Below are 21,550 nucleotides of genomic sequence, written 5' to 3'. Positions count from 1 at the left end.
ACATAATTGAAGAGTTCATCTAGAAATGCTTGGCCCCCTATCAAATTTTTTGATAAAACTTTTAATTACATCTAATTCTAATGTGCTGTAACCTGTCTCTAACTAATTCTCTCTTCACGTGTTAAGAGGCCAAAGAAAAATAAAGCTTCCATTGTGATCACGCCAATGAAAAAAAGAGAGGATTTCCCAACATCCGCTGTCAGTGAAGCAACTTTACTGGACTGTGAAACTGATTGAAAGTCACCCAGCCAGTGTTCTTCAGAAGCACTTGCCTCTGGGGATCTCGTGCCTCCCCCATAGGCTTTGTCTCTGCATGCCTATGAAGTAAATGACTTGATTCAAGTCGAGTATCAAAAGGAAATACTTTTCATTTTTCAAAAGAAAAAAAGCCTTCAGTGTTTTGATTGGCTGTGCAAATCTGGATAAATAAGCTCAGCGCAGACCTGTTGGTCACACCTGTGCAGGCAGAAGGAGCTGAACACATCACATCACCAAAGGACAACATGGTCACACAAAGACAGACGTACCTGGAGAAACGTAAGTTTCCAGTTTGTTCTGTGATAGAGCCATGAAGCAAAAAAAAAAAAAAAACCTTTTTAAATAAAACTTTCATAAAGCTTGACCTAGGTATTTTTTTTTTTTTTATGTATAAATGATAATAGTAAAGGAAGAAACTTGTTAGGAAAACTGAAAAATGCATAGAGTAAAAATAAATCATCTATATATTTAATATTTAATATATTTTCTACATTATTTTCTTTTTTTCTTTTACAGCGTTTCTGCCGGCAGTGACGGTGCTGGTGCTTTTGGCTGCAGCAGGACATTCTGCAGTGGTGAATGATAATCTCCAGACCAAAGCACCGCCTCTGTCAAACTCATCTCTGACCACTCAGTTTAGCAACAGTGAGTGTTTTAAGTTTGAGTTTTGTGACGGTGTAGAAACACATGGCATTACAGTGCTTTATCCCTGACATATATGAAATCTACAGAGCCCCAAATGTCCCCAGTGACGTCACGATATATGCTTGTTAAGTTGTGGGCACAAGGTTTAAGGTCTTATAACTGAAGCTTATCTGAAGACCGGTGTCAAATAATGCTGCCTGTTAATCAAGGAATTAATAATAAGAATGAATAATTAAAGTCATATATTTCTGTTAAATTTTTGTTTATGTTGATTGTTTTATTCTCCCTCTCTGCAGGTAGCATGGAGTTGCCTCAAGTCCTACCTTTACACAAGCCATGTAGAAGCGAACATGCTTCTTATTGTGTAAACGGTGGCAAGTGCATGTATCCGCAAGACAGTGACAAACCTTCTTGCATGTAAGTTCTGCAGTATCAGACAGTATCCACAGTAGATTTAGTTAATAATGATCTGTATGAAATTCTTCTACGTGTTTGTTCATGTTCACTTTTGGAATGCGCTCACATATTTTCTCTGATCTGCAGCTGCGAACCCTCGTACAGCGGGCCACGCTGCATGTTTGTGGAACCAATTCGTGGTGTTACTTTGCTTGATGTAGAGCAAGTCATTGGCATTATTTTCGGGGTGTTCATACTCATCATATTTTTGACGATCGCATTTTACTTCTTTGTCTACAAGAGGTGAGTATCCACAGGTTTTCGCGGTGTAATAAAGTATGCAGGAATAGTGGCAGTTCCATTTCTGATGTTGTTTTTGTGTTTCTGTTTTCAGGTGTACAGAATCGACGGTGCCAATAAAATATGCACCTGCTAAGACCTCGGTGTGAACTCTGCAGCTCACATTTGCTCATGCACCACCATCTTCAACATTTCCCCTTTCAAGAAAAGACAAACCACAGCATTTCATGAGAGTGAATCATTTGCAAGTCTACAAAACAAATAATATAATATATAAAAAGAAAAAAAATCCCTTGGACAACATTTAAATGGAAACACTTGACTGTTACAAGAGGTTATTAACAAGGAAAGAGCAAGCTCTATCAAATCTAACGTTATTTTTTTAACGATTGTTTTATTTTCATGTAAAGAATAAGAATGAAAAATTGTATATATTTATTGCAAAATTATGTTAAGTAAATTATTATAAATTATTATTTTCTTGTATTTAAAGTTTATTTTTTAATTAATTACAAAAGATATTTGTGTTATTTGAATTTCACTTTTTGCTACAGCCTTTTTACAATAAATATACTTTTGCTTTGATAATTGTGCGTGCCAAATATTTGACAGGAGATACTCCATTACCATTTTGATAAGGTAAAGAAGAATTTTTAAAACTGCGTAATTCCTGTTTGAGTTTCACTTATTAAGCTTTTGAAACGATAATGCTCACTGATCCCCAGACAAACTGTAAATGAGCCATTTATTAAGCCTAAAAAGGCTGCCCAAAGTCTAATTAAACAACAGGTTAACTTGTAACACAATGCTGTGAAAGGCTAAACATGCTTGAACGGCATATTTAGCCATGAAATATGACGATAAACTGGTCCCATTCTTAAACGGAGTAAATAAGCCCAAAGTACAGTAAAGGGTATAAGAAAAGTTCGGTAATTTTAATTAGCAGTGATTAAAGCTGAGATTAATATACGAGAACAGGAAAAAGAACATGAAGAATAAAACTATATTTGGACTGCATAGCTAATAAATGCTCAAACAGGCGACCTGGCCTGGACTTCTGCCAAATCAGTGTACCACCTAACTCCTTTACTCCAGATAATATATCTGCAATATATTTATAATGCAGCCTTCACATATGTATCCAGTTACCTATGCCATGTACGCTATATAATAGCCCTATCCCGGTCATGTTACAGAACAATTTTCCACTCACGCAAATAAGCTTTTATCAGTTTGGACGTTTCATAGGGTGTCTTACTACTTTTCAAATGATATGGGGTTTAAATGGTTTGCTGACAGCTTTTTGTTTAGTTTATATTTTACTGTGTCCACACTTTTGTCGATAATGGTACTTACAAACGCAGCAAGAGCCAGACTGCAGAAGAACAACATATTATAAGTGGGTTTTTTTTCTGCTTTGATTGGGGCTTTTTTTTTAAATTGTGCTGTTACTAGCTTTAGTCAGTTATCTGAAAATTTCTATTACAATCCGCCTTTTATTATCAACAATAAAAACTCCTGTTTTATGGAAACCGGTGAGGACAGACATTCTCGGGTCTGTCCTTTCATTGAAACCGCTGAGAGGTGAAATTATCTAAATTACATGAGTCTGACACCACACCCAAACCGCAGGAGTAAAAGCCCACTGGTTTCCTATTTTCAAAAGAAACGTCACCTGCACCTTTACCTGACAGTTATTACTCGTCCTGCTCGTCCTACCAGCGAACTATCGACTGAGATGGGGATCAGCAAACTGTCAGTGCTCCTGTCAATTATCGGTAAAGTGTGTGTGCTTTTCTTAATGTTGACGTCTTGAATATTATTTTTATTGTTTTATTATTATTATTATTTGAGTTTGACGCGTTGACAGTGAATGGCAGGTCTGTTCAGGTATGGATTGAATTTAAGTCATCTCAAGGAACCCGGAGCGATGATCACCTTTAAATAGACGAAAAGCTCTTTCAAAGTTAAACTTAGCATCTACTGGAACGGAATGTTGAATTAAAAAAATAACTAAATGCAGTTACTAATGGTTGTAGCCATGGGAACACTGTTTAACAGCGTCAGTGAGTGACTCCATACTGCAAGATTTCATTAAGGCTGATGTGGGCGTGTACCCATTTGCAGTCTGACTTTATCTGTATGTATTTTTAATTTGTAGTAGGCTACAAGTAGAGTACTTGCACTTTAGCTGATGTAGTTTGATATAGAGGGTAGCTAATTTAGTTAAATAAAAATGCAAGTTTGTAAGCTGGTCACCTGTTATGTGCAAATCATGAGTTCTGTTGTTTTTACTTTGAAATTGATTTTAATACATCTGTTAAGTACCATGTACCAGTACAATATGCTGCTATCCTTCTGGGTTTGACTGATTCTGATGGTGTTATAGATGTTAATAGCAGATAGCAGTTGAAAATTGAACAGAGTAAGGTCTATTAAAAGATAATAAGGTGATACGATGTTAAGTTATGTAAAATAACTTTCCATACTGATGATTACTTTCACTATTAAGACTTTAAGTACAAAGTCCACATACTATTTCTACTGCATCTTATTTATCATCTTAGATATGTCTTGGTGTAAGATGCAGTTAATATGAATGATTTCTTTATTCATACTCAAAGCTTGAAAGCATAATCACCGCAATATAACATTAAAATCTAGCATTTAAATAGTTTTAGTGTTGATCTTCAGATTTCCTTTGCTGCTAATATTTTGGCATTCTTACCAAACTGACTTTTAAACTGGTATTTGGCACTTGAGTCAAAAGCTGAGTTAACTCCAATTATAGTGTCTCTAAAACCCTTTTTTGGCACGCCCCAAATCAGCCAAAAATGTTTAAAAATTCAATAAAATTCACGTGATTTCCATTCCACTCAATTTTGGTCAGTTAATATCAGTAAAAAGGGATCCAGTGTGTATATGAAATCGTGGTAACTTAAATAATACGATCAAAACTCTTTTATTTCATTTGATTTACCTCAGTTTTTTTCCCCCTGCATGGCTATGCATGCCACACATGCAGTGGCTTTATGTCCCACTGGTGGGGCCCACAGTTCAAAAACCACTGGACTAAAAGTAATTACAGAAACCATCCAAAGTTTTTCAGACAAATGATACTCTGTGGCATCTGTAGAGCCTAAGGGAGGCTGAATTATTTTATGACAATTATTTTCACCTCAATTAATGTCTTGAGGTAGGCTGGTTGCTAGGAATGTGCAATTAGAGTGAGTCATTGGCTAATGATGTAAATGATCTGATTAATAGTGATTAATTAGTAATACGGGAAAGCTACTTCATCACTTCCACTGTGCTTTACACCAGTCAACCATGTCAGAAACACCCAACAACCACCCTGAGCTCTCTAACTGAAAACAGAGAAAAATACCTCTGCAGCCATAACAACAGACAGGAACAGAAACCCAAAAAGGGAGCGATTTTATGGCGAGTATTACCAGATTCATAACCAGTCCTAACTAGACACATCTTGCATTCTGTTTGATGTGTTTTTGCATCCTGTCTGCTGGAATGTGGGCGGCTGCTAGTGCTGTCCATTATAAAGTTGTGCAGGCTAGTACAGGTATTTGATCCAAGTAACACAAGCTATACCTTCTTGTTATCACCTAAAACTGACAGGCATTCTCACAGTTTCTTTTATCCCCCTGCATATTTACAGTTTCTGAATTTTTTTTTAATGCTGGTGCTATGTAAATAAACTCATTCATCCCTTTTCTTAACCGTCTTCCTAAATCAGGTTTCAGGGCTGGAGCCTTTGCCAGCTTTCACTGTGTGAGAGGCTGGGTACACCCTGCAGAGAATGCTAAGCAAAACCAACAAAAACATGAATCATTTTGGGTTGTTGTGGAGTAATTAAAGGAACAGTCGTCCCTACATATAATTTAAAAAAAAATAAAATCATAAAACATATTGCTGACTGACTGTACATATCTTCTCTGCAAGTAAAAATAACATTTGCAGCTGTGAAAGTCTGTGTTTGCATGCAAAACTATATCATTCCCTGACAAACTGGATTAGGTTAAATATATAAGAACCTGGGCAGCACATTTTTAAAATGTCCATTTTCAAATGACTTTTTTGATTGTTTTACCTTCTCAAGGCCTCGCAAACGCTTAAATAAAAACACCTGAAAGTTGTTACCCTGTACAGGGGGTGGCATGTTCACCTTGAAGGTGCACAAAAGGTTTTTGACCAGCTATTCTTAAGGTTGTTAGAAATTAGAAAATGCTATTGGTCAGCATTCTTTAGGAAAAAACTCTTACAAAAGGGCTTGCATAGCTCATTGTTCATATCAGACTTATATCCAGTGTGAATAACGAGGATTTGTTTTTATCTGACAGGTGTCATGATGATCTGGCCGTATGTACTCACCCAGAGTGCATCACCCAGAGTGCCGTCTGCAGATGGTGCTTCTTTGCCTGCAGGTATTCAGCTCTACAGCTGCTGTGAAGACATTTTATCAGCCTTTTTATAGCATAGTAAATCAGAAGATTTCAAAATTAAAATGAAACACTGAGCACCTGGAGTTGAAACAAAGTGGGGGCTATGAGGATGAGGTGTTATACAATTAGTCAGCTATTATTTTTTTTTATTTTTAAATGTTTCCTTAAGTTACAATAAGGTGAATATATCTGCATCATTGACTGGTAGCACAATAAAACCACACAGATAAATGTTACTTTCTTTACACTTCATAGATAAAATGATTGATTAATGGCATTAACTGTCAATATTAACTGACAGATGCAGCCCCAAAATACTACTTATTTCATTTAATGTACAATTATTAATAGAAAGGATATAATGTTAGATATAATAACCTCCAGAAGCCCTTTACATTAAAAATAAGACAATGAAGTAAATTATTTAGATAAAACAAATGGAGGATATTTAAATCTAGTAAACAAATAAGCCACAGCTCAGGTAAAAAGTAACATCCACAGTACTTTTTACCTGAATGTACACCGATTCATGCAGGTCTTATTTTTAGGAAACGTTTCCAACGGCTTGTTGTTTGTTTCAGGCCAGGGAGAAAAGCAACAGCATGTGGTTAAGCGGTCGATGCAGAACTGTGAAAGCGCATATGACAACTACTGTTTGAACAACGGCCAGTGCATACTGCTCGTGGACATCAATGAACACCACTGCAAGTACGATCGTGTGTGTGTGTGTGTGTGTATGTGCAAGGGCCATGACAAATAATGGGAGGAATACCACTCAAACCAAAATTTACACACTAAAAAAAGATAGTACTCCATGAGATGTGTCAATCATTGCTATCAGTCAGCATATCAGTAGTTGGATGGATGATTGAATGTTCAGGATGCATACTGTCATGTGGTGTAAAACCTAAAAGAACCAGGCCAAATCCAAACAAACAAATAACATAGTGCTGGATAAATGGAGCGATAAGAAAGAGAGCCCAAGCGCTGAGACAGCCAGTTCTTAAATGCTCCAGGGAGACTGACCAGGTGCTCTCAGTTACACGGATTAACCCCACCTACCAGGAACCTGCACACACACAGGGACAAACAGAAAAAGCAGCAGGCCATGGCAGAGGGCTGTCACATGTGGCTATGTGGGTGGGTAAGTGAATCTGTGCTACTTTGTCATCATGAGTAGTTATGCATGACTCGTCTGTTTGTGTTGCAGGTGTGAGACAGGCTTCATTGGTTCCAGGTGTGAGAAACTGGAACTTGTTTTGGGGCCAGAAGGTGAAAAGCAAATAATTATCATCATTTTCTTCATGATTCTGCTGATTATTGGATTGGCTGGAGCTCTGTACCTTTTCTGCAGATGGTAAGGCTTTGATATTGTCACGGTCTGGCTAGGGCAGACCGTATGTTGCAGGGAAGGACTCAAGCGCAGACCGAAATGAGATATGAATAACAAAACAAGCCGTTTATTAAGGCAAGAAACGAGGGTACAAAATAATAGGGAATCGATGAAAACTAAACAATGACCTAAACTGGGTGAACTAAAACGAAACATACAAAACTCTAAACATAACGAACTGACAGGGATACCTGGAGCGGAGACATAGGAACAACGGAGCAGTACAACGGACGACCTGACAAAGAATGACTGAGAACACACAGACTAAATGGACACAGGAGGATAATGAGGGAAGTGGCAACACATGGGAACCCAGCTGACACATGAACATAATTACGTCACAGGGGGAGAGTAACTGAACATGATGAACACAGACACACCAGACCTCTTCACAATAAAACAGGAAACACAGTGAGATATAGACATGACAACCTGAACTGACAACATAAGCCACAGACATGAAATACATGAAAAGCAGGGGAGACTTAACATAGTGGGAACACGAGGAGTAAAATTAACTGGAAACAACTTGGCATGATAACGATGAACTTAGGAAACCTGAAGGCTACATAAACTAAACACAAAACGCTGGGTCAGCAGACCCAGGATCATGACAGATATGTGAATGTATGTGACTATACGTGTGGTTACTTAGTAGGCCTCAAACTAAAGCAATGAGATTTCTTACAAAAACTGAACGCTGAGAACAAAGAGGAGCCCAGAGCAGAAAAGAAACAGACTTTTGGCTCATGTGGATTATTTTAACATAAGCTGACCTCATTTGAAGCCATGTTGAATATGAGTTTTGACTGTTGCAGCAGTACATATGAAAAAGAAAATAATAACATTTTGTCTCCATGGAATATGTCAAAAGTAGGCTGCACATTAAGCTGCTAAAAGTCTACCACTAAAACTCTGAGGGTATTCGTGACACTACAGCTAAACCTACAGATCTACATTTTACTTTAAATATTGAAGTTCATGAAATAAAATCTTGCCCTCAGCATCCTGCTCCATGCACACGCACCAAACCACAAAGAACGGCTATGACCGAAATCCCATTTCAAGTTCCTCAACCTTCATTGTTGGTTATATTAAAGCATGAAATGGTGAAATGCTACATCACCGAGACAGGATTTGTGTATTTTGAAATAAAATCAATATGTGTTATTTTTGTAGGTATGAGAAGAATAATTTTCGACGTCAGCTGAAGCTGCAGGGTTACAAAGGAGACGAGATGGCTTAGAGCATTTCACGCTCTCTTGCAACATCCACTGCTGGAAAAGACAAATCAAGATTTCTCCCAGTTTTCTAAATGAAAATTTCAACATATCAAGAACATCCTGGCAGTTCAGTGGCTAGCTTAGTAAATTATTCCTGCCTCCTTTACACTGTACGTCACGTGGCTTTATCAAGCAGGCAGATCACCACAAAGAGGTTATAATGGTCAGCTTTGTGTGCGGTGGGATTGTTTTCCAGCTGCACTGGTTCTAAAGTTGCGGCACCTGTTACACTCAGTTTGAAAAGATGAATAGTTAGGCACACAAAAACAGTTTCTGTGGGTGACTCCGCCCACACGATACTGAAAAATTAATGGAAAATAAACAATTGTGAAGCGGTAACTATAGTAACTTGTAATGCAACAACAAAAAAAAAATGTTGCTCCGAATTTGCTGATAACTAGCAGAATTGATCATAATCAATTATCAATAATAATGTAGTTTCCTCACTTTGGGATTTCTGTTTTTTGCTAGAATGCAAGTCTAATTTTAGAATATGAAAGGCTTTTCTGTGGTTCAGTGAGGCTGCGTTATCTTTTGAATCAACCCACTCTCAGATCCTAAAATAGAACTGGTTAAAGATGTTTTGTTTGTCTTCCAGTCCTGTCTACTCTGACTTAACATCCTAAAAAACAGATTAGGACTGTTTACACTGTGGTTTGAACTTTGCCTTTAATTTATGCTTGTGCCTAGCTTTTAGCTTTTATTAGATATCATTTTTTTGTCTTGCACAAAATCAAAATGGCCACTATTACTATTATGATGATGTCACTTTAAATTGGCCAATAAGTGTAAAGTTTTGAGCTTTAACGCTTGAAACTTTGTGTAGTGTGGAGGTTTCCTCATTCTTATAAGTTCAGTTGGCAATGTTTATATACTCTACAACCTCTGTCTGTGTTTGAAGCTACAAAGTATTTATTTTTTTTACTTTTACTTGATTTTTTTTTATTCTTGTATCTTTCAATGTCTTCACTCATTCTTCAGGTGATAAGGCTGCAGCGGTGAGGCTTCAAATTCTTCTCAAGCCTTCCTGCAGTCTTCACATTTTTCTTACATGTCATCAATATCTCTCTTTAATATATATATATTGATATGTATTGTTTTTTTTAAATTTATTTAACTTTTTTTTCCCAATTTTTTTGTCCTTTACATTTTATACACATGTAAGAATACTTCTTGCTGTACAGTTTGCAAAATAATCTTTCTTGGGCAGTGTTATCTGGACTTGTACCAGGGGAAACATTGCTGTGCTGATGGTGATGCTGGCTTTTGCACTGCTGCTTCCTTCTGCGGGTTTGCCACAGAAATGCTTTGCAAATGGAAACCAGGTGGTAAGAGCCTTGGTTCTTCTGATAAAACTCTGAGAACGCCATCTCCAAAAAGCTTTCCTTTGAGTTGTTCTTCATTTGAGTCTAATAAAAGACTGACAAATGACTATAAGTTACGTGTACTGTGTGCATCCAAACCATCCCTATTAAACCCAAATAAATATGCATGTCTGTGGTCATCATCTGACCTACCGAGTGCAGTGTCAGATGTCAAGTTAATCAGTAGCTTCATTTTACACTCAACCAGAGCCAATGATCCATTTTAACACCTCGCCTGGATCCGCTTTACATGTTCTGTATACCAATGAACAGCGACGATGACACGTAAACATTAACTCACCTGCAGCTGCTGCTCTGTTAAGACATACTTAAAAATACATTAGCATGCGCTTACACACGCGATGACCCACAAACACACCCACTCTGTGGTGGCCATTTTGTTCTAAACATAAAACCCGTGGATAAAGATATTCGAAATTCAGGAACTGCTGCTCTAATCCCTGCACTGTGCTATTACTTATTATTGCATAAGTAATAGTAGGCTACTCATGCAGTGAGTAATACAGTGGGGGAAGCCCCACTAAGCTGCATCTTCGTGTGTTCTTTAACAAACAAGTCTCATGTCTATCACGTATGCGTTTGTTTTGCTTCTCAAGTCAGGTTTGTGTTTTAGTTTCTGTTATATTTGTATTATTCGCTGTCATTTATTCTCAAAGAGTCGCTTTCTAGATGGAAATACAGACTATTAAGGCTCCAGATTGAAAGTCCACATACATCATTTAAGGGCACTCAGCGGAGAGACATAATTAAGGTGAAATTGATAGTTTTCAGGAAGATGCTGGAGTTGCTTTTCTGCCATTAATACTAGTTGGTAAAGTTGCAAGAATTCATCTTCAAGGCAATAAATTTAAGAAGCCGATCTAAATAAACTGAGAACTGAATCAGCTACAAAAGGCACCATGTAGACAACAGTGTACATATACATTAAAAAACTTTAAGCTAATACTTCACATGGGAAATTATGCTTTTAACGGAAAAGTAGAGATTCAATATCGGCAGCTAGTAACATTGTAACAGTGTTGTGAAGATGCACAAAGACATCTAATTGTATTTTTGTGTTCAAGTTTTCATCCTGCGTGCCTTTAGCTTGACAGCAGTGTGTTTACTGTGGGTGGCTGTTATGAGGTGCTTCTCTCCTGGCTTGTGTCAGACTTTCCACACATCCATATCTCATATCCTCAATGTCATTACACATATCCAAACAATTCCATTGCATGTTTATCCTCAACAAAACGTGCCAGGAGCTCCAAGTCATTGTTACGGAATGAGATGGAGTAGTTCCCTGCATTCCTAGCAGGTTTGTGTTTGATTCCACTAGTGTATGACTGATGGGACAACCTGTATCCGCAGACACAACAACATAAACAACACACCCTTGTGTGCAGCTTCCCCACCCAAGCCTTAAGGTCTCCTCTTAGTTACAGTGTACAGAAATAGTAACACTGAGTATAATTTGATAAAACACACACATAATAATTCAGACAGAACCACAACCCGCCGAACAAAACGAAACAACAATAAAACAGAGAACGCTCATTGTCATAGGCAAATAAATAAAAACAGGTAACAAGTAATACACACTTAAAAAGATTATATTAAAAAAGTATCTTATATCTCAGAAAATAAGACACATTCAGAGGTGTATTTTCTAGAAGCCAGCCACAATTCCCATTTCATGACCTATTTGCCCATATATGTTTATGAAACCACTTACCGAAACAAACACTCATAGATACTCTTTTTATGACCCCTTATTGCTCTCACTGTAATGTAGCATTTTTTTATGTTATTTTTTATCTTTGTACCTTGACTAAAGTGTAGCTATGACTCGATTACAGAAAAAGGTGTGTATAGTTGCTGTCAATTAAGAACCAAGTAACTTTACTTTTGTGGTTTGCTTATGATTTTGTCTATCTAAGATTAGTCAACACTTTGGCCATTCAATAAATGACACATGATGGCCTAGAAAGTTGTTTTCAAGTTAATGTTGAAAAGCTTTATAATATCCTGGTATGTGTCTCTATCACTACAGAAGGTATAACTAAGGCCATATAAAGGCAGCCCTGCGGAAGTAATAAAAGTTACCAAACAGGTGATAAAAAGCCAAGAGCTTGGTGACCCAGTGTCGCCCACAATTATTATTCCCACCAGAACGTGAGGTGCAAAATGTATTGCCTGGGGCAGATGAATTAGTAGACACACATGAATAAGCCACACACACACAAGCACAATGCGTTTTTTACTCTCTCTCCTGTGCTCTCTCTTTGCTCTCTCTTTGCCTCATGCACACACGCTCACAAGTGCACACACACACCCATCTGTTTCCTTCAAGTTGAGAAGCAGGCGTTGGTCTATAAAAGCTGCACCCAGTGGAGGTGAAGAAAGCAAAGCACACTCTTGATCAGCGGGGGACAAAGACACACTTCGACACCTACTTACACACACGTTAGTGCAGGACTATCATACACAAAACACTTGCTTCCTGGGATATGAACCCTCTCATCCTCACCTGTTTCCTGTGCTTCGGTAAGTCTGAACTTGTACTTAAAAGTGTCTGTGTGTTTGTGTGTGCGGAGATAGTTTAAATGACTGAAATGAAAAGAGAAATGCAAGTGGCATGACAGAAAGGCATGGGTCAGGGGAGAAAACTTGTATCCACAGGCGAGGACTTGTCAGAGAGGAGAGAGGTATTTGAGTTTTTTTTTGTTTTTTTTGTCAGAGACGCTTCTAGAGACCAAACGATTACCAGACATTGTGCAGGAGACACACCAGACACACAGAAAGGTCATCATATTTTGAATACTTCATTATCCTTTCACTGAATCCTATTCATCACTGGTGCAATACAGTCCTCAATGTGGACTGGTTGTACTGGTTTAAGATTGTTCCCAGCAGAGGAAGGTGAAATAATGAGTCAGAGGTAAAGCTATATGAGCACAATTTCTAAAGAAAGTAACTCACACAAAGTTCATGGTAAGAAAAAAAAAGGAAAGAATGAAAAAAAATGACTGCCAAGACTGATTTCTAAAATAGTTTATCAGCAGATCGGCAACTATTCACGTCTTTTTTCTATTTATAGCTCTGAAAGAGTGTTTTTCACAATCCAAGATGTTGATCTGGATCAAAAGAAGTAAACTTTGATTTAATTGTGTATTTCTATGTAGATTTAATGTCTTATTCATTTTTGTTGGCTTTTTTTTGTAGTCTGCAGTGCTCTAAGTGCTCAGGGATCTACAACCACACAGTCAGGTGACCAAGTTGGAGTGACTGTCGACCTGGCCTCAGGGGAAGGCCTCCAGAATTTGCACAGCGATGAAGATGAGTTGGAAGAGGACGGGATTTCAGGAGGAGATGATGAAAATGTCAGCTTCCTTGGTACAAGGGAATCTTTTATCTGAGTATATAACTGTGTGATTTGTATATGTTTCTTTTAAGAAAGATGAGTATATAAAATTGTATGAAAGTGAAGTTCTCTTGACTTTAACAGCTTCAATTGATTAAAAAAAATGTTTTCAGCCTTTAAGTCTAGGGAGTTAAAATGGCACCCTAAACAACTGCGGATGCTTCCTTTCCTCCTACAGACTTGCATCCCACCAGAGATGAGAAGAAGAAAAGGAAGGTCAAAGGCAAGAGGAGGAACAAACACAAGGGCAAAAGCACAACTCCTTTCAACCCCGAGCACATGGTCTTCACTAGTGGACACACATCCACTCTCAGGACCAATGAGGATCCCTGCAACACCTCCCACCTGGGCTACTGCATTCATGGATACTGCAAGCACATAGACGGCCTGCATGAACCAGTTTGTATGTAAGTACAGTCCTGGCCCCATTGTATTTTTGCATGAGAAAATATGAGCTCTATGGTTGATACAAGCATGTGGCCTTCACTGAATCAGAACTAAATCATGTTTGGGATCATTTGCAATCATCAAAATGAATGATGTAGACACAAAACCCCCAAAACAATTATACTGTTAAAACCACTGCCTCACCTGAATGTGACTAATAGGCAGGTTCAGACAGATTCAAGTTATTGGAACAACTTGAAAAAATCATTCAAACACTCATCAATATCTGATATAAAAGCCTCTTCATTGAGTCATCACACTGATTTCTTAACTCTTTTTTTCTGCAGATGTATGAAGGGTTATGATGGAGAGCGCTGTGGGATCCAGACTCTGGGGACAGTGAAAAATGAGCCCACCGAGACCAACAATGCTGAGCTGGTGCAGACGGTCTTAGTGGTCATCGCCGTGGTTCTTTCAGTCATCAGTTGTACCGCCATACTGCTTATGACCTGTGCTCAGTGAGTTTGAAACTGTCACACAGCCAAACACACAAAAAGAAACACAACAAGACACACTATTTGGTGGTAAGGCTGTAGCAACCAAAGCATTCGTTTCTGGCTGAAGGATTTTAAAGTAAATGGATAAAATTCCAAACATGAAAAAATTAGTGGTAACATAATACATATATCAGAATATGCCAGTTGTTACATATGTTATATATAACAACATTTTAAAAGAAAAGAAAAGCCTCTAATTTGGCCTTAATTAATGATGCCAAAATTTAAAATTTAGCCCTCATTTAACTTTTGTCTTTTCCTAGATATAGATAGGTCTGGGTTAACCGAGTATTGTATTGTATTAGTATGAGTAACCCATCTTCAATTCACTGATGAACTCTTAATAGTAAACTTAAATCTTTCTTTTGTTCCCAGTTGTAAAAGCAGTCAAAATACAACTTTACAACTTGAAAGAAAATCCTCATAGTGGGATTTTTTTTTACAGCAATAAACCCGCCATTGTTCACTGAGGAGAATGAGGCGCAGAAAAAACAAAATGTAATGTCCCCACAAACTCATCACTATCAGACCCCAATATACCTGCTATCAGTGTGACCAGCTTCACCAAAGCTGGAACAACATTAAGACAAAGCCTGATTGTGGTGATTTTGTGAAAAAGTAATCTTCTTCTTTTTTACATTTAAAGTATTGTAGAGAATATTATCCAATAAACCATCCACACCCCATGAATCCCAACAGAACAAAGGTTACGCTTCCAAGATCCAGGCCAGAAACACTTCCTGGCATATGACCACACTGACACATCAAAAAGTACATTAACACACCCGAACACACCCAGACTTTAGAGTTATTGCTCACCACTTTGCCAAGATCAACTCAAATGACTTCTACAGCTCTAATGGTCATTCCTGTTCCTACAGCACCATCAACGGCGTCACCTCACTGTTGTTTTATCAGAAAGACTGTAAGGTCTTTTGTATTACTCGTACTTTTTTTGAATCTTGAATTCCTATGACAAGCAATTTATTACATAATCACAGTTTCTTATCAATATGTAATGAAATCAAAGGTATTATTTGAATTGTGGACAGAGTCAATAGTCCATGATGGTGCAAATAAAACAAGCAGACATGCAATTAAAGCTTTACAGCCACGGTTAGTTATAACTACTCAGTTGGAGAAAACGAGAGAAAGTAGGACTTATTTCTGTGAGTCTGAAACTTAAATAGTCATATGCTTTTTATGTGCACAGCCAATAGAAATGACAGTGAAAATGTCACCATAAAATGTATTTATCTCTATCAGACCATTACCATGTAGCTGGCACTGCAGTCCTGGTTTTCAAAATAGCTGATTCTTTCACTTATCTGAGCTGTTTGGGCTTTTGATACTAATGTTAATGTCTTGTGTAGTTACAGGTCACATAAAAACTTCCTGGCTTCCTACCTTGGAACCGTGTCAGAGCAGGAGAAGCTTCAGAAACACCCTGGTGACGTTGTCGTTTGAGGGCGTTAAGTTACAATGAGGTAGGTGCTCCTGAGGTTTTGACCTCCTTATGTGCAAACCAACACGTACTCACTGTACTTATTTTTTATACAACTCAGTGTTTATTGCACAATATAAAGCATCAAATTATCAGAAAAAGCAGTGCTACTTCCAAGTACTGCACTGTGTTCAGACCAGCAAGATCATGGAAACGTTTTATTTCAGACGGAGTTTGTAAACATATCGTTTAGTCATCACCTTACATGAGTGTTTTGAGTCACCCAACCCTGACCTCGAATAACCCATAAAAAATAAGAATAAAGATATAAAACAATACATACCATGAAAATGACAACTACGACCTTTACCAAGCTGGATAATGTGTCAGTGCTGTTGCAGTAATGCCATCAGTGCAGCAACATTGATATAATCTTCTCGTATTTCTGGCGCTGTATGGTTTCGTGATGTATTTTTCACCTATGGTCTTGCTTAACTCCTTAGAGGAGTGTGTCTAGCCACTGATCACATGAGTCTAAGCCAAACAGGAAGGAGTGGGCTCACTGAATGACAGGAGCGCACGTACGACTGTTGTTGTTGTTGAATACATGCATCATGCAGATCAAGAGAGATCCCTACTAGAGGTATTAGTCGGGATTAGTGAGGGGTGTCTCCACTTGTTCCATCAATGAAGTGAATAGCAGCGTAAAGAGAAACCACACGTTCATTTGTACACATTCATCTTTGTGTCCTGAACAATAAGAGTATTGACATACTGACTTTGCACGTGATGACCTATAAAGAGATAATTACTCATTAAATCTTACTGAGCAGCACATGCAAACATGCACAATGACTTTACATGTTTGGAAACAAAACACTTTAGTTTCAAGATTTACACAGTGTGGACATGCCGTATTCTCTTCATAAGCTTTTTATTGTGGCAATTTAGGAATTGCTGAAATACGGGATTTCTGTTACACTGCCACAATGAAGCATGAATGAATGATGACAAAAATGAGTGACTAGAATGAGGGAAAGTAATTAAAAGGGACAGTAATCTGTCCAGATTATTTAACCCTGTTTATTTGCGGTTAAAAAAATATTTTTATTACTCTTTATTTGTCTTTAAAACCCCAAATGACATAAAAATCTACAGAAATTAAAATAAAACATATCTGCACCGTTATATTACTCAGTCATAGCAAAATCACCACAAAGTGCAATATCAGAATTGTAGAGTTTTGCTTTACATAGCTAAAAAAGGATTGTATGTAAGTTTCAAAATGAAACTATTGCATAGATTTCTACTAAAACATTAATTTATGTATTTTTTGACCTTGCATTTTTGTCTTTCCACAGCAATGCTAAACAGTTCAAAGAACTTGGCTCTGACCACCCGAGAGACGAGTGAATAGATGGCTTCAATAGATGCTGTGTAAAAACACTGTCCAGAATTTATTAGAATGTAATTTATTTAGTATGATTATTTATTGTTAACAACTATATACGTATCTCTATGTTGGACTACTATTATAATATCTTTTATCTGTGAATGCTGAGGATGCAGCCTTTTGATGTTCTCTAGTTTTGGTTTTATTTATTGTACTGCTTTTGTTATAGGTCAGAAAACACTCTTCATTTCACTCTGGAAAAGGGATGGAATATGATCACCAATAAAATGTCTCAGTGTTATGTGAAAATGATATTTGTTCGCTCATTTCTGCCTTAGATTTATATTTACATTCCTACCTCTGCAAGCATCCAGAGTCTCAGCAGCTTGTTTACATGAACAAGGGAGTCTTGTGGACAAAGTAGATAAGAATAAGCATGAAAGTACTTTTCCAAAAACTGACATCATCAAGGTAATCAGACACACATGAGGGCAATACAAAAGTAGGAGAGACTGGAGAGTTGCCTTTGGTATGTGTTTGTGCTACAAGCTCAGATTTACCATTTCAGTGGTAAATCTTGTAAGACCAACATATTTTTAATATATAAAACGAAACATATCAAATATAACCTTATTTCACTACACCTACAAGCATATGAAGCATTTCCTTTGCAAAATTTACAACTGTGAGAGAACTTTTGAATGAATGTTGAACGTGCTCGTGCACTGTCTAACTGATAAAAAGAAACAGGGGTGCGTCTAGTCTGAGCTATTTTTAGAGTGCTTGGGTAATTTAAAAGTCTCTCACAACACAAATGTAGGGAAAAAAAAACAAAAAAAAAAACATAATTATATGGTTCAGGACAAAGAAGACTAAAGCACATTGCGTAAAGAAAGACCAACTGTTTCACAGGCAGATTTGGCTGCAGTCACAATGCATTCATGTCAAAAGGACAAATGTTACACAAACTTATCTGGATAAGCAGAAAGTCGCTGGAGTTCATGCTTTATACTCAGCTTTAAAAAAAAAGAGAGAGTGTTAGTAATGATGACATTTTCAATTCAATCTCATCACTATAGTGACACCAGGTTACAGTGGTTACATATCATTTTTCCAGAAGCAAGCGAGTCTGATCACTCGCTCACTCGCCATCTAAATTAGACAATGAAATCTCAGGCAAAGGTTCAATGTCGTGAGAGTTTTTATTTAAACCTGAACCAAACAAAAAAAGTTACAAATTATAGTAAGACGAAGTACAAAAGAGAAAAATATTAGACACATTAGTATGTGACAAGTTGCTGTGAGAGTGTGTTGAGTTTGAACGTATGAATCTTGCGTCACTTGATTTGTTAGACAAAAACTATTTGTGGCATTGCTTTTTGAGATCACAATATCTGCAGCCCCATTAGGTTTTCCCCTATCTTAAAACATAGACTTCGTTTAGATTAAAACTACAAACCTGTAAAGTTTTAGAACTAGATTTTGTAGTTTTTGTGGAACTTTGTTGACAAAATCTGCCCACAGACTGACAGAACTGATGTAATCACAGACCTAGCCCTGGGTAGCTGTCAGGTTTGAGACAGTGCAGGGTAAAGACTGTGCATTGAGTGGAAGATTTATGTTGTCACATTCAGCTCTGTTGGGTAATGTCTAAAAATGTTCTTGGCCATACAGCATGTATGAAAATGATTATACATTATACAACCTCAGTATGCAAAGCCCTTTTTGTGGGAGTTACCACTACAGTAGGTGTCTCCTGCAGGATGGCATTTTTCTGTGATGACATAAATACACACAAAGGCCGACAAAATGAAAAAGATAACAGGGCCATCATGGCAGGTAAATACTGCTCAAAAACATTAGGAAACAAAGGAATTCCAACTGGGCTCCACCTTGAGTGTCAGTGGCTACAGGGTGTTAGGTGACGGCTGTGTGCAAACAGGAATAGGACCCAAGATGCAGACTCCGGAGACAAACTTAAACCAAAACAGCTTTAATGCTGAACGCAAACATAACATAACTGGGAAAAACTGAAAATAAACTAACACCGGTGGACTGGCAAAACACACAGCAAAATAAACGGTACATCGCGACACAGACACAGAGAAACACAGGGCTTAAATACACAGAGGGAGCAATCAGGGAATGAGTAACAGGAGGGAAACACAGCTGGGACAAATCAGAACTGACGAGACCAAAGAAGCGTAAACTGAACACACTGAGATAAGACAGAGACCTTCAAAGTAAAACAGGAAACACATAACACAGACTCACATGCAGGCACTACAGAGGGAACAGAGACGTGGGACCAGGGCAGACACAAACACTGACTGGATGTGGGGATACAGCAGACAGGGAAGACAGCAACTATGGAACACAGACAGAAAACCAGAACACTAAAACTCTAACCAACCCCACCCAGAGAACCTAAACTAAGAATGATCCTAAAACCCATAAAGCAAAGCTAGAATATAATGAAATAACAAAATCAAAGAACCAAAAACACAAAACACTGGGTCAACGACCCAGGGACCCTAACACAGGGCCCTGTAGAAGACATTAGCCACCTTCATGAAGTCTGTTTTCTGGTTATTTGGTCAGAGAAATTCTTAACAGTGGCCATTGGCATGTATTAATATGCCATCCTGGAGGAGCTGGACTACCTGTGCAACATCTGTAGGGTCCAGGTATTGCCTCATTCTACCAGTAGTGACACTGATCGTAGCCAAAAACAGTGAGAAAAGAGGAAGAGGGAAAAATGTCAGTGGCCTCCACCTGTAAAACTACTCCTGTCTTGGCATTGTCTCATTGTTGCCCCTCTAGTTCACCTGTTGTTAACTGATCACATCAATATCCCAGAAGTTTGAATGACTTAATACTATACTTTGATCAAAAAGCGCTATTTTTTTAAGCTGCATATAACTTATTTATGCACCAGATAATAAACCTTGATGAAGGGAGTCATAAAAATATCACAACTTAAACTGAATGAGGAACTGGTGTGTACAGAGGCCAGTGTCCTATTGGCTGACCTGCTCTGGTAATCCTTGTTGGTCAGACCACATCCATCTTTGGAACTTTGCCATTTGAGCTCAATTTTCCATCTGCAAAATTCTTACTGCGCTTGTGTGAAATTAATGATCAGTAAGCAAATATCATATAGACCAGTGGTTCCCAAACTTTGTTTTACAAGAAAAATCTTTGCGCCCCCACCACCACCACCTAACACCCCCCACACAAACACAAACACATCCTCCAACCACAGACACCCATATTTTGTTTTAAAACTCCATTGCGGTTAATTTCACACCTCAAACATTCAGTAAACACAAATAAAAGTAAACTGCAATAAATTACAGGTAGTAATAAAATACACGACTAACTCTTTTACACTATGTCCACACCTACACAGGTATTTTTGAAGATATGCTTCACCATTTTTTCTAGTCTTTGGCTTGGAAGGAAGTTGGTTTGGAAACATATTTGGCGATGCTTCATCTCCTGCTTTGCGTTTGTGTGGGAGCCCCGTCAAAACCTGTCCATTATGCTAGCAGTGTCCAAGCGTTCTTTTTTTTTTCTTTTTTCTCATACCGCGCCCCCACTGCAATGGCTCTGCGCCCCCCTTGGGGGTGGGCCCCACACTTTGGGAACCTCTGATATAGACTATAATATAGACAGTGAGTTTAGTATGTCTGACGTTTGCATTCTAATGTGTTGCTTTCTCATTATAATTCGTTTTACAGATGGAAACTGTCAAGGAATCAGAGGAAGGAAAAAACAGAAAGTCCATGTGGCGGGGTGTCAGTTGCAAACACACAAGAACATGCGATTATAACAAAGTTAGTTTACATTTTGTGTTAGAACATTTTTTCTTTGTCAAAATTTGTAGCTTTTTTATGCCATATTATAGACGGACTTTAAATAACTTTTTACTGTTACTTAATTCTGGTACTTGTCAGCAGCTTCAGTGTTACATTGTGTTACACTTATAAACAGGTGGCAAAAGTACAGGTATTCTGTACCTAAGTAGAACTACAGATTTGTGTTAAAATACTCTGGTAAAAGATAAAATACTGATTCAACTTATTTACTCATGTAAGAGTGAAAAAGTAAAGCCTCTGAAAATGTACTTAAAGCAAGAAAGTGAAACGTAGCTTTTTTGAGGATGTTTCTATCAGCTATTTTTGGCAAAGTGAACTGAAAAACATGCTATATTAAAATAATAACATCATATAAATAATTTTGA

At 37.7% G+C, this 21,550-nt stretch overlaps 3 protein-coding genes across 3 annotated transcripts; all 3 read left to right on the top strand.

Moving 5' to 3' along the window:
* Positions 1-403: 403 nt before the first annotated feature.
* epgn (epithelial mitogen homolog (mouse)) lies at positions 404-2,187 on the top strand. The gene is made up of 5 exons (XM_082554549.1): positions 404-537; positions 775-903; positions 1,200-1,320; positions 1,447-1,602; positions 1,694-2,187. The coding sequence occupies exons 1-5, from the start codon at positions 504-506 to the stop codon at positions 1,746-1,748; spliced, it is 495 nt and encodes a 164-aa protein (XP_082410675.1). The 5' UTR covers positions 404-503; the 3' UTR covers positions 1,749-2,187.
* A 909-nt stretch (positions 2,188-3,096) lies between these two features.
* On the top strand, positions 3,097-10,172 carry LOC309718908 (proepiregulin-like). Its single transcript, XM_082554548.1, has 5 exons — positions 3,097-3,377; positions 5,958-6,041; positions 6,641-6,767; positions 7,270-7,416; positions 8,632-10,172. Exons 1-5 carry the CDS (start codon positions 3,203-3,205, stop codon positions 8,696-8,698), a joined length of 600 nt encoding a protein of 199 aa, XP_082410674.1. The 5' UTR covers positions 3,097-3,202; the 3' UTR covers positions 8,699-10,172.
* Positions 10,173-12,213: 2,041 nt separating this feature from the next.
* Positions 12,214-17,613, top strand: areg (amphiregulin). The gene is made up of 6 exons (XM_082554781.1): positions 12,214-12,646; positions 13,325-13,495; positions 13,702-13,930; positions 14,258-14,428; positions 15,841-15,954; positions 17,273-17,613. The coding sequence occupies exons 1-5, from the start codon at positions 12,610-12,612 to the stop codon at positions 15,932-15,934; spliced, it is 702 nt and encodes a 233-aa protein (XP_082410907.1). The 5' UTR covers positions 12,214-12,609; the 3' UTR covers positions 15,935-15,954; positions 17,273-17,613.
* The last annotated feature ends 3,937 nt before the right edge of the window (positions 17,614-21,550 follow it).

Source organism: Aulonocara stuartgranti, assembly GCF_965226115.1.
Source record: "Aulonocara stuartgranti genome assembly, chromosome: 12".
Taxonomy (NCBI): domain Eukaryota; kingdom Metazoa; phylum Chordata; class Actinopteri; order Cichliformes; family Cichlidae; genus Aulonocara; species Aulonocara stuartgranti.
This window is presented reverse-complemented; position numbering and strand designations above follow the sequence as displayed.